The sequence below is a fragment of the Podarcis gaigeae genome, assembly GCF_964106915.1.
Source record: "Podarcis gaigeae genome assembly, chromosome: Z".
NCBI lineage: Eukaryota > Metazoa > Chordata > Lepidosauria > Squamata > Lacertidae > Podarcis > Podarcis gaigeae.
The window spans coordinates 33,948,708-33,968,155 of record NC_139691.1 but is presented as its reverse complement, the minus strand read 5'-3'; the positions used below and the strand labels follow the sequence as shown (position 1 = coordinate 33,968,155).

At 42.6% G+C, this 19,448-nt stretch overlaps 1 protein-coding gene across 2 annotated transcripts in view; it reads right to left on the bottom strand.

The window, feature by feature from the left end:
- Positions 1 to 1,042: 1,042 nt before the first annotated feature.
- PCDH19 (protocadherin 19) overlaps positions 1,043 to 19,448 on the bottom strand; it is a 133,990-nt gene continuing 115,584 nt past the window's right edge. For both annotated transcript variants that reach the window (XM_083722737.1, XM_083722738.1), the window contains exon 5: positions 1,043 to 2,613. In XM_083722737.1, the coding sequence (XP_083578863.1) occupies positions 2,021 to 2,613 (593 nt within the window). In that variant the 3' untranslated portion in view covers positions 1,043 to 2,020. The remainder of the gene's footprint in view (positions 2,614 to 19,448) is intronic.

Here is a 19,448-nt window from a genome sequence, read left to right as displayed (position 1 = left end):
TGCTTCCCTGATTCCAATCAGGAGGCACACCCAGAAGAGGAGTTTTTACTAATGCTAATTATCATGGGTGGCATCCTTCCCCCCCCCCCCCACTTACACACACTAAAAAGTTTCTTGGGGGCCTAAGAGTAAAAGTGCAAGCCCTATTTAGTTCCCAAGGAAGGAGGGAAGAGGAGTACTCTACGCTGTACAGTATTTCAGAATTTTAGGGGGTGGGGAAATGGAATAGCCATGAACAAGGACCACTGTTTCTGGAGCCATCACAAATGTCCCAAATGAAATTACAGTTTAGGATTGCAATAAAACAATTTGAACTTCATCCACCTGAAGTATGGGAACTGTGGGTGGTCTGCCGAGCTGCGCCCATGTGATTGTGATTTTGACTACAGTGGACAATGTAGTCAAGCAAAATACTAACTTGAATATACAAGGCCATTATTCATGTAAGCATTCCATGCCGCTACTTATAAATGGGCGTCAACATTTGCTGGCCTGTTCTCATGAGGTGTTAGGATGTCAACAGCACAGCTGCCTAGACCAGCCATATAGAAAATGGGATGATGCATGTGGTAAGTACATTTAAGCAAGTCAGGAATGTGCTTGAAATGTTTACACGAGTAATGATTTAACCTGTGGCCTACAACATACACAAATTAGGCCTTTAAAGCATCCTATTCTTCTGGTTCCTAGATAGGTAAAATAAAAATGGGAGATTTGCAGCAGGAAACCAACATGTCGTTTTGGAGAAATAATGTCATATTCTTCCTTGAAAATGCAAGGAAAAGGAAAAGGGTGGGAGGGGGGGAGAAATTGATCTCATAAAAATTTCAAGACAGTGCATCTAACAACTGCAAATGAGATGCTAGATAACCCCTAAAAGACCTGGGGAAGAAACATCGCACAGTGGTGGAGATAGTATGTGGTACAATCATCTGGCAAAATGACAAAGAGCTATGACAAGATTGGCTCTAAATTTTGCAGTTTCTCCAGGTCTTAAGATTGTTTGTTTGTTTGAAGAAAAGGAACGAAAAAAAGAAAACGAACTTGAAAGCATTTCCCATCACTAGACATACAGGAATTTGCAATATCAAATACGATAATAGTACAGAGAAGCATGTGGCAGCAAAAGGTTTCCTAAGGCAGGGGTGTCCACAGCAAAAGAGCAACATCTTAAAAAGTACAAATTAGGCTCTGGGTGTGGGATGAGACAGAAAATTCACCGGCCACAGTCCATAACTCCATGGGGTGCTAATGTACATTTGGAGATGTTGAGCATAGAGCCCCTTCCAGCATGGAACACATTGAAGTGGCCCCCATCTTGCACATCAGAGCTCCCACAAGTGCACGAAAACTGCCGATCAGGGCAACCCAATCTCCAGTTTGCCATGGCAAACGAGCACCCCATTGCTGAAGTTTGGAGGCATGACAAGGGGAGTACTAAGGGAAAGAGCCATCTCAGTGGTTCAGCATCTCCAGGTAGGGTTAGGAAAGACTCCTGGTCTGAAACCCTGGAGAGCCACTGCCAATCAGAGTAGAAGACAATACTAAACTAGATGGACCAATGGTCTGACTTAGTAGAAGGCAGCTGATTATGTTCCTAGAGATTACTTGAAACTGAGGTGTGTGGTGTGGTTTTTCCTTTAGGGATTTTTGTTTTGTTGGGGGTTTTTTTAGATTCAATTCTTCATACAGAATGCCATTTCATAATAAGACTTTTTGAGCTACAAAAATATATAAATTCAAAATACTTCATAGATAATACTTCCAACCACTGAAATGCCACCACTTCTACCATAGTGGGGAGAAGCTGAAGAATGGTGCTACTTTTACTTAGACCAACACCCCTGCTGCCTGTTGAACCAAGTGGGATTGTCACATTAATGATAGCTTCATATATTTTTTTTATAAACAATACATTTAGGGAAAGCTTTTAAATACAGCAAATTTGTGAACCATCAGTAAGCCATTAGAAACAATACACACATCCAGTACTGTTGTTTCCTTTCCTTTACAGTGCAACTTAGAGTACTATGTCCTTTAGCCTCTTCACACCAGGTGAGTCCTTCTCTCTACATTCTTGCAGAAGAGGGTTAATCTCATGCATGATATTTTCACTGTCTGCACCCCTCGGCTCTGCCTCAATGGGCCGAGAAGGGCCATTGTTTACAAACGGCTCCAGGTCGCGACTTCCTGGGCAGTGCATTACGTTGTAGGACACTGATGGTTTGCCAGACAAGGGGCTCTTCAGGTGGATAGGCGACATGATGGGGCTGACAGCTTCACAACCATTCCCTGCCTCCCGGACAGCACCGTTTACCTTCGGGCTACAGATGGCCGGATCCACTGTTCTTTTACCTTTCGAGTTGACTGGGCCCCGCTCCTCGGAGACAGGTTCACTCCCCTCTTTGCCAAATGTTGCAAAAGTTCTCTTTGTGCTACAGTCTTCGTAAAGCTCTGTATCCACAGTGGTAGCTTCTATGGAGAGGGACACAACATTCCTTCCATGCTCGGGGGATTTTGCTCGGCTGGGCACAGGGTTCCGGGGCATCCAGCATCGGTCAGAATGGCCAAGGATCCGGCACTCTTCCCGGCAATGAAATCCCTCACTCTGATCTGTAGAGAGAAAGACAAAGAAGGGCAGGTGATCTATCATGAGCTGCTACACCCAATCCGAAATGTTCACTTGCTGAGGCTTAGCTCCAAGACCTATTGATAAACGACACTACAAGGAAGAATGCAGAGAAGAAACTTGTTCTCAAAATTGCCAGCTTGGAAGATTTATTGCATTTCATCACATTTCAGAAGGCAGGTTCCTTCTTCTGGGGAACAATCTACAAATAATTAAAAATATAAAAGCCAACTATTGGTGCACAGGCACAATCATACACAATGCTATTAAAAACATTTGAACCATTTGGAATATATGTAGTATGTAAGAGAGAGAGAAATTATTATTATTATTACTTCTTCCCAATATCCTTACCAGGCTGAGTTCACTACAAAATTATATATAATTATAAAACAAACAAAACAACTATAAAATGAAAGAAGTGTAAGTACAATTACAAACTGTTCCATATATAAAAACACTTAAAAACAGGGCCAGCACAGATGCAGACTGGGTTGTAAAAAAAAATCTAGCCATCATTTAAGACCATTATATCATCAGTAGTATGAGTGGTTGGGACAATGTACAGTATAGTACAGTACATCATATCATATCACATCATATCAAATCAAAAACACACTTCCATCTAGTCACCAGACCCAGAAACTGCTTAGTTTCAGCAAGATTGTCTTATGTGCCTTCAGACAATGCCCTGGGAACAGGCGTATCTACACCACAGCTCTCAAATGGCTTGAGAGTCATGCTCTCTGCACAGAGAATCCTGGGAAGTTGATTTCTTATTAGTAGTAATTGGTTGAATATGACCGCTTGGCGCAGACAACTAAGTATACCTGAATACTTTTGGTCAGATACATATGCCTCTGGTGTGGTTTTATATTCCTACTTCAGCCAGCGTTTTTTTTAAAAAGAAAACCAATTAGTGTTTGAGGGCACAACTACACCGCAGATAAAGTAGTTCAGCAATCATTTCTTCTCCCATGGATATTGTTGGAATTGTGATTATGTAAGCCACAGAGAGGCAACTTCAGCCCTATGGGCTGAATGTGGCCCCCAAGTGCTCTTTATGAGGCCCTTAGGACTCTCTCCAGAACTGCTCCACACACTTTTCAAGGGCTTCTGCCTGGAGGAATGTCTTGTGACAGTGCCTCCTGCTTGCCTGAATGCAAGTCGTGGGGTGTATAAGAATCTCTGACTTTTGCATGGCTAGAATACAGTCTTCTTGCCATACTAAGGGAAGAGTCGTGCCCATTGATCTTTTGCCTTTGGCAGTGGCGTAGCGTGGGTTGTCAGCACCCGGGGCAAGGCAAGCAATTTGCGCCCCCCTAACCCATGGATTTGCGCCCCCTAACCCTAACCCCCAGATGTTGCGCCCGGTGCGGCCAGCCCCCCCTGCACCCCCCACGCTACGCCACTGGCCTTTGGCCCCAACTGCCACTGGCATGTGGCCCCTGGGAAGTTGCATGTGCAGGAATGCAGCCCTTGAAAAAGGCTCCCCCACCCCTACTATAAGGCCTGTAGAAAAGGAATTACCTGCAAGGACACTAGGGAATCCATTAACAGCTAAATTGGCATAAAACCTACTTACTACCTACGTTTGTAGGGTAGAACTGCGATTCTGCCTATTTTTAATCCCATATACACACCTCTCGTTTCTATAACAAGTAGTAGACATTGGCAAAGTGACATTTTAAAGGGCTCTTTTTATCGCAGTGGGTTTCTCTCCCCTGCCCCCACTTCTATTATTATTTTAACAGGTTGAAGTTCAGCCTCCAACAGGCTAGGTGTCGTTCAGAATTTCTGCTGCTGCTGTCAGAACAAAAAGCTGAAGGGAAACACATTACGATGGGAAATAAATTAAACCACGTTCAGCCTGCGTGGCTGGCTGCGTAGGAGTCAGCATTTTCTTCTTCCTATTGCCAGCGCTAAAAGGCATTGTGCTTTAAACCTTGCTCGACATGAGATATCCAAGTATAAACTCCACACCAGGCAATGAATTTTGCTGGCTCCTCTTTTTATACTTTAGTTGATTTGTACTTTATTTCCAACAGAACTGCAGTGGTGTTTGTAGGCACCTACCAGACTGAGAGGGGCTATAAACAAGTATGCTGCTCAGATTCACCATGTAGCCAGATATTTACTCATGCCAGGTGATGTGCCACAGTTACTTAGGGGCGACTAAATGATGCTTGTTTTACTACTTGGCCACAGTACGAGGATTAACAACAGAAAAACAAAAGTTAACTTTGTGAGCTCTTATGATTGCTAAAGGACTTATACAGTACTTTGAGCCTGGAAGGATAAATATCCACTGTCCATGCACTGGTCTGAGGACCTCATGGCCCTGACGGCATTTGAACATATTGCATATAGATATCAATCTCACATGGAAACCTAGTTGGCCATCTGGAGACTTATCTATTTAATTTAAGTTGCGTGTACTGACAGTTATTGTTTCCATAATGTGAACTGATACTGTATATTATAAGTAGTAGTGGTAGCTGTATCTATATTTTATTTATATTAATTCTTTTTTCCCCTTCCCTCTTTCTTTTACTTTTTAAATTTGCAAATTAAAAAATGATCCGGGGTTGTTTTTTTCTAAGACAAAGGAACAGGGCAAAAGAGGGTATGAATGTCTAATTATCCATGAACCCAAATGCTCCCTGAAAGCTAGTTGTTAGATTTAAGATGCTCTATACTAGGAAGGACAGAAAAGGGTACATTGGAAGTGATATCACTCCATATGACAAAGCAGATATAGACCCCCCCAAAAGCCATAGGAAGTAATTTAGTACTGTGGATGTATTGTCCCCCCTCCTTCCTGGACCAAAATGCTGTGTTCTGAACAATAAAGCAACAACCATAACCCAAACATGGATCTTGAATTCACATAGTCTCACAATGTTTTAGTGAACATACAAGAGAACATTTAATAGTTCATGCATGGCACTTATCAAAGAGAGCCAAGCACATTTTTTTTAAAAGGACTTACATGTCCCTAGAGGGTGAATGCCTGATAAAACTTCATGAACATAGGTTAAAGGTGAACATCACAGCTCTATAAGCCTATTGAGTTTCCTGACCCTCTGAATAATCTATTATGCATTTCATTTTCTGCTAATGAAGTGCTAATAATATCTCTATCTAACTCTTGGAGATTTCCATCCTAGATGCAACCAAAAGGAGCACCAACAATTGTCTATATGTATTATCCTGTCGTTAGCTGGTATTAACAATAAAGAGCACATAAATAAAGGAGGCATCCAAGGGAGGAAATGTTGTAGTAAAGGGTGACTTCAATTACCCTCACATTGACTGGGTAAATGCATGTGTCAGTCACAAAAAGGGGTGGAATTATCAAGCTACCCTAAATGGCTGTGCCCTAGAACAGCCAGTCACAGAACTGGTAAAAGGAGGGGGACACTGAACTTCATTACACATATCAGGGTTCGCCTCTTGCCACCACAAGATGCAGTAACAGCAACCAATTTGCATGGCTTGAAAAAGGGGTTTAAAATATATTCATAGAGGATAAGGCTAACGACAGCTACTGGCCAGGATGGCCTTTTACAATCTCTAGTACTGGGGTAGGCAACCTAAGGTCTGTGGGCTGGATGCGGCCCAATCGCCTTCTCAATCAAGTCTGGGAATCAGCGTGTTTTTACATGAGTAGAATGTGTGCCTTTATTTAAAATGCATCTCTGGGTTATTTGTGGGGCATAGGAATTTGTTCATTTCCCCCCAAAAAATATAGTCCGGCCCCCCACAAGGTCTGAGGGATGGTGGACTGGCCCACGGCTGAAAAAGGTTGCTGATCCCTGCTAGTATCAGAGGCAGGCAAGGCTGTGAATACCAACTGCTGGAGAACATGAGTGGCAAGAGCACTGTTGTATCTTGTCCTGCTTGTGGGCTTCCCATAGACATCTGGGTGGTCACTTTGAATGCCATGGTGCAGCAATCTCTTTGTACATTCTTACAACCTGGACCTACCTCAGTAATAAAGCATGAGCCCAATCCCTAGTATCTCCGGTGAAAATAAACATCACAGAACAGGTGAAACCCTTGTCTGAGCATCTGGAAAGCTACTGTTTTGACAGTCTGACTTGGTATACAGGCAACTTCCAACTGAAGCGGGAGTTATGTACCAAGGCACCACACATTTAAGTGAAACTGCATATATTTGAAACACCATTGACAAAGCCTGCAAACACCCCCCTTCTGTGATATTTTCAGGTCACTTCCAGGTTCAGCACGATGTGCTTGTGTGCAGACATGCACCTATTAGATGTGTCTAAAACAGTCACAGCCTGTATGCTCTTTCCTATGTTCCTAACATGGCTGAGAGAGAACCCGTTTTGTTTGACCATACCAATTTTTGACTAAAATATTCTCCTTTGGAATTCAGTAGTATCTTTTAGCAAACACTCCCACCTTTAATTAGCCACCTTCTAGCTCCATCTCACTTTCCTTATTTTCCATAACATTAGCCCAAGCCACAACTGAATCACACCTTCAGAGTTTGATGTATTGAACCTCACTCGCACCTTGCAAACACACAGACCTTGGAATCCACTCAGCCACAGTGGTGGATCCCAACTGTCTGAGGAGATAGTTCATTTGGATGCTTTGTTCATCTGTGTATGTAACTTCTGCTTTTCAGCTCCATTTGTATTTCCACCACATTCTAGCACAAAAAAGGGGGCTAATAAAAATTCTTGGCACATAACACAATGCAGCAAAAAAAGAGAAAAGGGGGGGGAGAAAGAGCAGCTTTAGCACTTACAGGGAATCGGCTTGTAGAAAAGAAAACCTTAAGGTACTTGCGGAAGGCAGGGAGACAAAAGAGGAAGAAACCAAGTGGATGGAATCTTGTATCTTTAAGGCTCCTCTCTCCTTCACAGCAGCCGCCACATCATTCAAGTGGCAGCAGCAAGTGACTGTGGCCTGGGCGCTGCTGACCCGTCTCATTCTCAGCAAATGAAGCTGCCAGACATGCAAACACACTGCTTAGAAGTGTTTAAATATTGGTGCCCAGTAAAATGTTGGCTTTGCTGTTTTCAGTTCTTGAGCAAAAACAAAGGATTAAAAGTCTCTATCTTCCTGTTCATCCCCAAATGAACAGCTGAAGTCAAGACCATGATATTCTAGTATTTTGCACAAGCATGGGATCGGGTATTGCATGCCTCAATCAGCATCCTGGTGATCGTTATGTATCAATGCATGCACCTAGTACTTATGACTGTGAAGACCTGTGTGTATTCTAGCATTCAGCAGAAGCATGGGACTTGGCACTGTATGAAGAAATCTGCATACTGATAAACTTTATTTGTTTGCTTTTAAAGAAAGCTCCCAGTCCAACTGCAAATGTGGGGGTTAATAATAAAAGTTAAGGGGTACATAGATGGTTTCTACTGGTTAGGAAGTTGTTCTGTGATACCCCTCACAATAATTAGGAAATTGATGGTTGATGCTCCCATTCAGGCTTCTTTGTATAATCTATGCAGGAGGCAGAATTCTTCTCCTCTTCCCTGATGTTTTGTTTATTTTTTTGTTGGAAGCTGCCCAGAGTGGCTGGCGTAACTCAGTCAGATGGATGGAGTGTAATATAATATTATTATTATTATTATTATTATTATTATTATTATTATTATTATTATTATCAGCAGCATCCCTCAATAATATTCCCCCTCAATGCAGAATAGGCAGGGCAGCAGATCTAAAGAGTGGCAGCAACAGAGCTATTAGCTATATCCAGTTGTCCCCAAAAGGAGACAAAAGGCTTGGGACATGAAGGAATACTACCACATGCCCATGCTTTCAATCACACAAGAGAGAGCAACTAAATACAGGCAACTCTCAACTTACACAAAGGTTACCTCCTGGGGATAGAGCCTAAAGCCAAAATCACATTTAGTCAAAACGCATTGGGTTCAATGGTGGCTGGGATTGCCAAAAGTCTTTTCCCCCGGACAGCTTCCCCCTTTCCTCCCCCATTTTGTTATATTATTTGCCAAGTGTGTAAAGCTGAATATACACAAGTTAAATGTCCGTAAGTTTTGAGTTATCGGTACTCCACTGATGTTGCCAAGCTGCCATTAGGCATCCTTCAACCACTTTCTGTTTTTGCAACCCAGGATGGGAATTGCCTCAAAGTGACAGATCCTAGCCTTAAACAATGTATGAGAGCAGCAGACTCACTGGTTTAAGCCCAGAGCTCTGTGCTGAGGACGGCAGAAGGCAGGTGACTGCCTACTGGTGGGCCACTGGTTAGTTTATGCTGGACCACGTAGTTCTGGAATTTGCACAAAAATAAATAAATGCTGTACTAGGTGGTACTTGGTCTGATCCTGCTGAGTTCAGAATACAGCACAGCAACTGCACTGTTTGAGATTGGAGGGTGTGCACTGCATAACACCTTAGTTTTCATGTGTCAATGAATATGCATGCGCATCAAAGATGAGACAAGTCCACTCTCCACTCCAAGGTTTAGAGACCCTGGAGAAGTGGTTGGACTGCAAAGAATGGCAATGCTCGCAACTCACGCTGACATTTTGACAAGACAGCCTGAAAAGTAAAAAATGGAGACTGAATTACCAGGGACAGGGATTAAGAAATGGGGATTGTCCTTGGAAAGTGATGGCAGTTGCAGCATCTGTAACACTAGTCCTAACCTTTTTGCAAAATCAGCATGCCAACCACAATAGTGAGAAGCAGCTTGATTTCTGCCTGTATAACAGACGTACCACTGCTGAATACAACCATATAGGCATGCTCTCCTAGCAACTGTGAGGCTGTCAATCTCTCCCTGAGCTCCAGTTAGACATATGCAAGCTCTGGTACTCATCCTCTTCCCCCTTGATGGCTCACCCAGAGCCCTTGCAGAATTGTCTAATGCAACATATAAACAACCCTATGAAGTAAGCCAAGATCTTAAGAAACAGCAAATTTTACTCAATATATTATTGTACATAATCAAAATGCAATTTTTAAATGCAAAACCTTTCAACATATTACTAAAATTAAACCAATTTGGATTCCTCATCCACATTACAGGAGGCAAGCTATGTCCTTCTCTGTCTTCTAACAAAAACATCACCTTATTGTGTTGAAAGATTTTGTATTTTAGATCCTGCATTTTTAAGCAGTCTATGTATAATAATATATTGTGAAACATTTGCTCTTGCACGGGGTGGTGTTGTTCTTATGGTCATGACTTATAGACTGTATGTCTGCATAAATTCTCTCTCTCTCTCTCTCTCTCTCACACACACACACACACACACAAACACCATAGATTCCCTCACCACAAAATTCGTGGCTACAGGTCTGGCAGTTGTATATGACAACCCTGGGAATGCATATTTTAAAACATGGTCTGAAATAGTGACATAGGTGTGTGGTTGTTGTTGTTTTTTAAAAAAATTATCAGTGAGAGAGTAATATGAAAGAGGAAGAAAAACAAAACAAATTATGATACAATAGAGCATATAGGTATTTAAGTAATACAAGTATTCCAATAATTGTAAAATTATTAACAAAGCATTATATTTTTCATAAATAGCATGAGTGTCATGGGTGTCTGTGTGTGTATTAGTAGGAAAGGCAGCACCCATCTGCACTATACACTTAAAGCAGTATTATGCCACTTTAAACAGCCTTGGCTTCCCCAAAAGAATAATGGGAAATATGGTTTGTTAAGGGTGCTGAGAGGAGACCCCTATTCCCCATACAGAGCTACAGTTCCCAGAACGGTTAAACAACCAATCCTTCTTCCCATGGTCAAAGTTTAAAGCAATTCCCATCCTGTGTGAAAAGACCTCAGTTCAGCCAACTGTGGCAGAAATATCATTCTCTCTGAGAAGTACAGCTAACAACCCCAAGTGAGCCCGGTTTTTCCAACCACCTCTGTTCCAACCTCAAGGGACTGTCACACAAAGCAGCTAATAATGATCCCCAACCACAGACATGTTGTGTCTGTATTGATTCGAGAAGGTCTGAGCCGTGAGGCTTTCTGAGATGTGGGCTGGCTGCAGAGCTGCCAAATTGCTTCACAGAAGTCTTAGGTAAAAAGAAGTAGCGAGGAACTCTGGCGCTTCCCCCGCCGCTCACCTAAAGACAGAACGAAGCCCATATTGTTAAAATAAAGAAGCAGGAAGGGGCAGGAAGGCACAGAGGGAGGCAGAAGGCCCAGCTCAGAGGTGCCCCAGAGATGAAATGGTGGTTATTTTCTGGGAAGATGTAGGAAGCTGCAAACAAATAGGGCCTTGCAGGAACAAAAAAAATCATGTCGGAATTGCCCGCCGTTAGGCCCACAGTGTGCGCTAAGCTCGGCTGCCTGACGACTGCAGCTCCCCCTCGGTTTCACTGCATTTACAGAAGTCTATTACAGAAACACATTACTAGCTCCCTGGGTAAGCTGTGGAATGGGGTGGGGGGAGTGAACAAGCCTCCTCTGACAACTGAACACAACACCAGGCCTGGCTTTAGGTTTTTTTTAAAGCCTCTTATTCACCCAAACAGATATGGATTTAAACTGGAGCCAAGACTGAAAAGCCAGAACTAGGTTTCAAGACCAGGCTGCGCTTTTCCTGGATCATGTTAACAGAAAAATGTGAGGTGGGTTCAATAAGGAGAAGATGCAAGTGCAGGGTGCTCTTTTAAAAGCAAAACAAACAAAAAAAAATCTAGCTGTCTATTGCATTTTCATCACCAAAGAGCCTGATCCTATGTGCATTTGCTTAGAAGTAAGCAAGCGGGAAAGGACATGGGTGGCGCTGTGGGTTAAACCACAGAGCCTAGGACTTGCCGATCAGAAGGTCGGCGGTTCAAATCCCCGCAACAGAGTGAGCTCCCGTTGCTCGGTCCCTGCTCTTGTCCACCTAGCAGTTCAAAAGCACATCAAAGTGCAAGGAGATAAATAGGTACCACTTTGGCAGGAAGGCAAATGGTGTTTCCGCATGCTGCTCTGGTTCGCCAGATGCTGGCCACATGACCCGGAAGCTGTACGCCGGCTCCCTTGGTCAATAAAGCGAGATGAGCGCCACAACCCCAGAGTCAGTCATGACTGGACCTAATGGTCAGGGGTCCCTTTACCTTTACCTTTTAAGCAAGTGGGACATGCTCCCAAATGGGACTTGAATAGGACTTGCTTCCAAGAAAATGTGCACAGGGTTGCTTTCTTAAGAGTGGCATAGGTAGCTCCCCCCACCCCTTTTTATCAGCTCCTCAAATTTGTGAGCAAGGCTGCTATTAGTTTAATAAGATCTGGAAAACTTGACTGTGACTCTAATATCTAAGAGGGTTTTCACTTTCAGAGGGCTTCAAGCAATATGCTGCTCAAAATCTGGTTTCAAAGAGCAGCTTGAAATAGAGAGAACCTGAAATTACAGTTTGGAGGCAGGGAGATGGTATGCAAATGATTTCATATCAGCGCAGCAAAATGTAAGCAAACTGCAACCGCTAGAAACAGTGGGTGTTAAGGCTGCGAGAAGATGTAGACACCATACATTGGAAGTACGTGATTCCCAACAAAGAATCCTGGGAACTGTAGTTTGTTAAGGGCCTTTGGGGACTGTAGCTCTGTGTGGAATAAACAATGGTTTCCATGATTATCTGGGGGGGGGGGGGAGTCATGTTCCTTAGATGCACCACTTCCATTTCCAAAATGTCAGCTTTCCCTGCCAGTATCTTCGTATGGAAAAGGGGGGTTAAGACGGCCAAAACATTCTCATTTGTTGCAAATGAGCCCATATTAGATTTGATCCGACCTGTTGGATTCAGGTTGAATCAAAACCAATTGCCTCACATAAAATTATTCGTTTTGCAAAAGTAAATTGTTGCTATTTCCAGCCCTGTTCTAAAGTTCGCCTTCTCACAATCACTACTGTTACCAGGAGAACAATGAGGCCTGGAGGCGTTCCTCCCACCTATGTAAGCTACACTACTACAATCCAGAAGACTCTCCCCAGTTTCTCCAGTTACAAGAGGAGGCAGTTTCAGTGGCTCATGGGGGGATTAGACCCTTGGTAGTTCCCACTGATCCTTGCAATCAAGGCCATATCGCTGCCGTGTTGGAGAGCCACTGGGCAGCCTTTAGTAAAGACTCTCCTAACTACTGCAGCTGCTGTTTTTGGATGGAAAGGGGAAGAACAGTAGAGAGGGAAGGACAGCTCTGTTAGAACCCATTCTGCCCAAAGTTTAGGAAGCCTGGCCTGATTCACAAGTGGGCTTGGGGTAGAGGGGACATGCATAAAATTAACATTCCAAGCCTTCCCCCACACCATTCTAAAAATTGGCACCATCACTTGTTTTTAGAGCATTGAGACCAATATGGCCTTCCTCTCTGAATTCAGCCTAAATGTACCTTACCTTTCTACGGTCACACTTAGAAGAAAACAGTTCTGAGTAGGCATGGTTAGAACTGCACTATGGCAATGTAAGTAAATAAATAAATAAATATGCCTGCCAAACAAAATTGAAAATGCAGTAGGAATCACTAGCTCGACTTATGCATTCTGCTTGAAGGACACACCGCTGTGAATTCTCATTTTATATTACATCCGACTCTGCTCTGGAATAGAAAGGGAGAACAAAAGTACCCAGTGCATGCAATTAAAATATGCATCAGCTGGCATTTGGGTGCTATATGACCACATATACTTCCATATATTTCAAATCCAAATTCACTGTAGCCGAGCACACAACAAGATTGAAAGACTGACCTGCTCAGCTCTCCTAAGCAATTGAATTATTGGTGATGGAATCTCCAGCACCAGACACAGAGGCAAAGTTGAAACGTACTGAGGTACAAGTGCTTAGGGATTTAATATCACTGATAAATGCTCTGATGGCATGTATGGTTATGCAGCCTGGGCAATCACAATAGAGCCCAGAGCTTCTATTTTGTGGAGAGAAGCACAATTCATTCCAATCTATGTCAGAGGGATTTTGAAGAGGCATATAAGTAGAAGCCATTTGGACTATTTCATACTGAGAGGGAACTGAAGCAGCTGGGTCTCTTAAAAATGGAAGAGAGAGAGAGCATGCAGAGAAGGCACAGGTGTCTGCCTACTTTTGAGCATCATTGAAGAAAACCAATACAGACAAAACTGTTTCTTACTAAAAGTTTTGCTTAAGACAAAACAGGCTTCAAGGGGAATTCTGGATGTCATGTGCTTACATTCAAGATAGTTGGCACGCTAACGATACAAGTATTTATGCAGGAGTCGCCAAGTGTTTTGAGCAAGTGGGCACATTTGAAATGATGAGAAAATGCTGCAGGTGCCACAAAATGGCTGCCATGGGGTGATAGGAGTGTCATAACACAAAATGGCATCCACATATGAAAGAGCAGGCTAAGAGTCAGGACCACAAAATTGTGCAAGCGAGCCTTCCCCCACCCCTAGTAAAACAGCTGTGACTGCACTCCCAAATTACCACCAGAATTATTCTACTTTTCACCACTGCCCTCCTGAAAATGGTCAAAGAAAGCAACAATACTGCTGTAACTATTCAGTGACCATAAGCACCAACCACTCTCCAAGTTCTGAAATTTCATCAGCCATGGTTCACCTGATTGCAAACTCATTTCAGCAGCCATAAGGAATTTGCTTTGTTATGAGGTCAGACTGCTTGTTCATCTGGCCTGCTACTATTTACCCTGGCACAGTTCAATGTAATGCTAAAATAAACACTGGTGCACAAGTGTGCAGGCTGCCGGAGAAGAGATTGCCACTGCTTTGCTCCTCCTCTGCTCCTGCTGCTCCTGTTAGAAGATTCAAGATAGATAAAAGAAAGTACTTCTTCATGAACGCAATTAAACAGTACAACTTGTTCCCATAGAAGGCAGTGATGGCAGCCTACTTGGATGGCTTTAAAAAAAAGCACTGGGCAAATTCATGGAGGGGAGGGCTTTTGAGATCTACTGGACGTGTTGGCTGTGTTCTGCCTCCCCAGCTGGAAGCAGGGATGCTTCTGAATGTCAATGGCTAGAAACCACAGGAGCTGAGAGTTCCCACAGGCATCTGGTTGGCCACTATGAGAACAGGATGCTGGACTAGTTAGGCCATTTGGCACGATACAGCAAACTTTTCTTACGTTCTTACATTCACTGCTCTACGTGGGGCTGCCCTTGAGACTGACCCAGAAACTCCAGCGGGTGCAGAATGCCGCGGCGAGACTCCTTACGGGGTCTTCGCTGCGAGATCACATTCACCCAGTACTATACGAGCTGCACTGGCTCCCGGTGGAGTACAGGATCAGGTTTAAGGTGCTGGTTTTAACCTTTAAAGCCGTATACGGCCTAGGACCCTCGTACCTACGGGACCGCCTCTCCTGGTGTGCCCCACAGAGAAACCTACGGTCTGCAAATAATAACATCCTCAAGGTCCCAGGCCTCAGAGAGGTTAGGCTGGCCTCAACTAGAGCCAGGGCCTTCTCGGCTGCGGCTCCAATCTGGTGGAACGCTCTGTCACAAGAGACTAGGGCCCTGCGGGACCTGACATCTTTCCGCAGGGCCTGCAAGACAGAGTTGTTCCACCAGGCCTTTGGTCAGGGTGCAGCCTGACTCCCTCCTCTGGCAACCTGCACAGAATATTGCTTAATCGGTTGCCATTAATTCGATTTTAATTAATTTTTATAATGAATATTTTGAATGTGTGATTATTTGATTGTTTGATTATTTGATTATTGTTAGCCGCCCTGAGCCCGGCTTCGGCTGGGGAGGGCGGGATATAAATAAAATTTATTATTATTATTATTATTATTGCAGTGAGCAATGGTTTTCCTTAGCATCTCATCCAAATCCAGGCTTATGGTTTGTTTCCTTCAGCCTGTGTTTAGATCACATGCTAAGCCAAATCATGGCTTAACACACAGCAGCAGCATAGGTCCAAAGCAGAAATTATCTTCTTCCCAGGAGCCTGCACACATTCACAGAAAGCCATGGTTTGCCATAGTGTTATGTGTGAAATGAGTCTCTGAGTGACTGCGGCTCTCCATGTCCAAGAAAAATGTTTATTGCCTGATTCATGTTCCTTGTAACTGGAGATACCAGGGATTGAATCTTGGGCTCTCTACATATAAGGCATGTAGAGTCTACCACTTAAAAAGAAATAGATTCTCAAGGCACTGGAATACTGGATAAAATTATAGAGCAAGATTCTTGCTGGCTCCAGTTATAAAGGCTGCTCCTGATGTTTCAGGTGTCTATTGTCTGGGGATGGGGGGGACAGGACAGGGCTCAGACTTAAGCGGTGTTAATATATAGTTTTGGGTTGATATATGGGTCTATATATATGGATCAATATATAGATTTGAATAAGATGTATTGGTTCTGCAGCTATTTGGATTAATATTACTGTCTTCATTTGTATTGTCAGGACTCATTACAGGGATGGGGAACTTGTGGCCCCTCCAGAGATTGCTGGAGACTGTAGCTCTCACCATCCTTAACCATTTTACGTGTTGCTAGGGCTGAGAAAAGTTAATCTGCATGGACATATGTTTCCTGTCCCTTTCTTAATATGAATTATTAGCAGCTTGTTTCATCTTAGAGTATATTTAGCAACATAAAATGTCTGGCCTATTAATATTTGCACGACTATTCAAATTGGCTGATATTTCATAACTGCTTGCAAATTGTCTTGAAATATTGCATCATCATCATCATCATTAGCATTTCTATAGCGTACCCTTCAGCCAAAGATCACAGGGCAGTTTACAATATTAAAATGCAAAAAAATAATAATGCATACAATAATAACTAAAACGATAATCCCACATGCTGTTTAAAAGGCTGTGCATTGTTTACTAAGAGTTAGCAAGCGAACAGCAATCTAGGGGTCTGTGTGCAAGTGCAAAATCACAAAAAGTCAGGGAAATGCAGAAACACCCCCCCCCCAAAAAAAAACCAGTGAGGAAGCCCTAAGACCCTTCCAGATGCTCTTAAGCAAAGCAGCACCTTGCTTACCAGCCTCTGGGGTGCTCCCAGAGCCCTCCCACCTCCTTCCCAGAGGATGAGAAGGAAGGCATCGCCATGCAAGGGCGGAGCCCTCCTGCTTCCTTCCCGAAGTCCTGTAAGCGCTGGGTGCAAGTGGGGAAAATAAATAAATGGAGAGAGGAGAATGGTGGGTTTCCCCAGTTCTCCATTCATTTATTTCCCTACCACCATCCGCATAAAGTTGAGATAAAGTGAGCCCAACTTTCGGGCTTACTGTATTTGGTTAGGTACTTTTTTTTCTGAGTTTGTGATCCACTTTCGGCATGCAAATAAAACAATGACAATGAAGGAGCGTAGCGGAAAATGGCTAGCTAGGTTTTGTTGCCCCTAATTAAGAATGCCTACCAACAAGAGCACAATGCCACAGTGAAAATTTGGTGCATTTTTTTGGCACCCCCGTGGTGCTACTGCAATCAGTACAACACCATGCCTGGGTACGAGCAAACAGCACGACTGTTAAAAAATTCATTTCAAAATCTTCCTGGAAGCTAATAAATTTTACAGCAGTTTCAATCCTTTCTCATTGCAACAAAGGAAAGCTTAGTTCCAGACAAATTAAAAGTAAATTGATTGCCTTAGGGGAATGTATTCAAATATCACTTTTCCATGTTAGAAATCTCTTTCCCTAAAATGCCGAGGAAGGGAAAAGAGAGAGAACGAACCACAGCAATGGTTTGGAAACAGTAAATCATTAAATCCCTGTTTGCAAAAATGGATAGCAAGGGGCGGGGGGGTGGGGGCCATCAAACTTAAAATAAAATGCAAATATGTCACTGGGGTGCAGGCCTAACATTTGTGCCTGAATTTATGAATAATAAATATGAATAAATAGTAAACATGAAGGGATCAAACATTGCATTCAGTGTTCACCCACATTTATCCATCTCTCCCAGACAGCATCTGGAAAGCAACTTTAAATTTTATTGTGTTTAGGGGCCTTGGGGAAAGGAAAGCAAAGAGACCATTCTGCAACAACTCTGTACGGTGGTACCTCGGGTTACAAACACCTCGGGTTACAGACTCCGCTAACCCGGAAATAGTACCTCGGGTTAAGAACTTTGCCTCAGGATGAGAACAGAAATCACACGGCAACAGGAGGCCCCATTAGCTAAAGTGGTACCTCAGGTTAAGAACGGTTTCAGGTTAAGAATGGACCTCCGGAACGAATTAAGTTCGTAACCAGAGGTACCACTGTATTTAAACTTAGAGACAGTTTACACAGTCTTACCTTATCCTTTTTCTTTTCTAAGAAGCCTCTGACCCCATCCTTCCATTGTCTACACTCAAGTTGGGAAAATGTAAATGATCACAGATATAGAGAATTGTTCTGACACCAGCACTATTGCACCCCAGCAGTTGTTGTAAGAACGTTAGGAATTGGTGCCCAAGTATGATCCCCGCCTTCCCTTCGCACCCCTCTTTTTGTGTGTTTCACAACTTTTAGGTGGTTTGCCTAAATCAGGGCCTGAATCCCTTCTCTAGCAGCCTTTTTAGCAAGGTAATAAATCCCACTGAATTCCATGAGACTTACTCCCAGGTAAGTGAGCACAAGAACACAAATCAAGCTACTACACTGAAATGAAACGGAAGCATCTTGGTTGCTTTCTTTTCTCCCTCCCTGTACTTTTTAAACATTGAATCATACAATACATAAAGCTGGCAAACAATGACAAAAGGAGAGAGAGAGATACATACATCATCCTTGATCGATAAGTAATGTTCATAATTCACAATCTGTAGCTCTGTTCGCATCGCTGCATTCATGTGACAATTTGGTCTGCTCTAACAAATCATACCAAATTTGAACTATATTTTGTAAAAATTGCAGCTTACTTTAATTGTTTGAGAAGTTCCAGGTCCTAGAAAGCCATAAATCAATGCCAGGAGCTTCTAGCTGAAGCTAATACTTGACAACCAACAGCTTAGCAGATTCTAGAATGCTTGGGAAATTCGATCATCATGAATTCCGGGTACAAAACGACTCAATCCACACTGCTCCGACTAAATGTGCAGAGAGCAGCTTAGATATCCCTTAGGTTTTGCATTTATGAATGTTCTGACACAGAGCTCAAAAAGGTATCACTATGTCTTTCCAAAATGTGCATTTTGACAAAGAAAAACCATTTAGAAATGAAACGAGCATACTGAGAATAGTATAGATTATTAAGAAAACCCCTTTGCTATGTTGTTTTTGGTGCTTAAAAAAGGCAAGCCTACCCACACATGTAATTTTATTGTGTATATTTTTTTGGGGGGGAACTTCTGGATTTATTCATATTTTTACAAATTTTGTATAAGTTTCATTTTATCTGTATTTTTGTGTGAATGTTTTTCATTGTTTTATGTATATATTTTGTTGATTGTGCAGTATATAAAGCTTTTTAAAGCCTGTACACTTAGAAAAATGCATATCTTGGGGAAAAAATACATATTTATGTGTGTGTGTTTTTATTCAAAAAAATGCAGATTAATGTGGAAACATGGCAGAACGGACTAGTGAATTAAAAAACACACGTGGCACAGATGAGAAATAAAATGATTCTACATCCCTCGTTTGATATAATAAACAGGATACTGCTTATGTGTGTTGAGAGAAATAGATTGAGACAGAGAGACATATGTAATGCAAATGAGCATTTCGGACCAATCTACATTTTACATCTGCATAACAAATCGACTGAAGCAGGAATGCCTTTAAGCAGTCGGAAGTTTTTGTTTCATTTTACTTTCTGTGGAAGGTTCTTGGCTACTGTATTTATTTATTTATCAATCACAGGATGGAACGAAGTCAGTGTACAGTGGTACCTCTGGTTACGAACT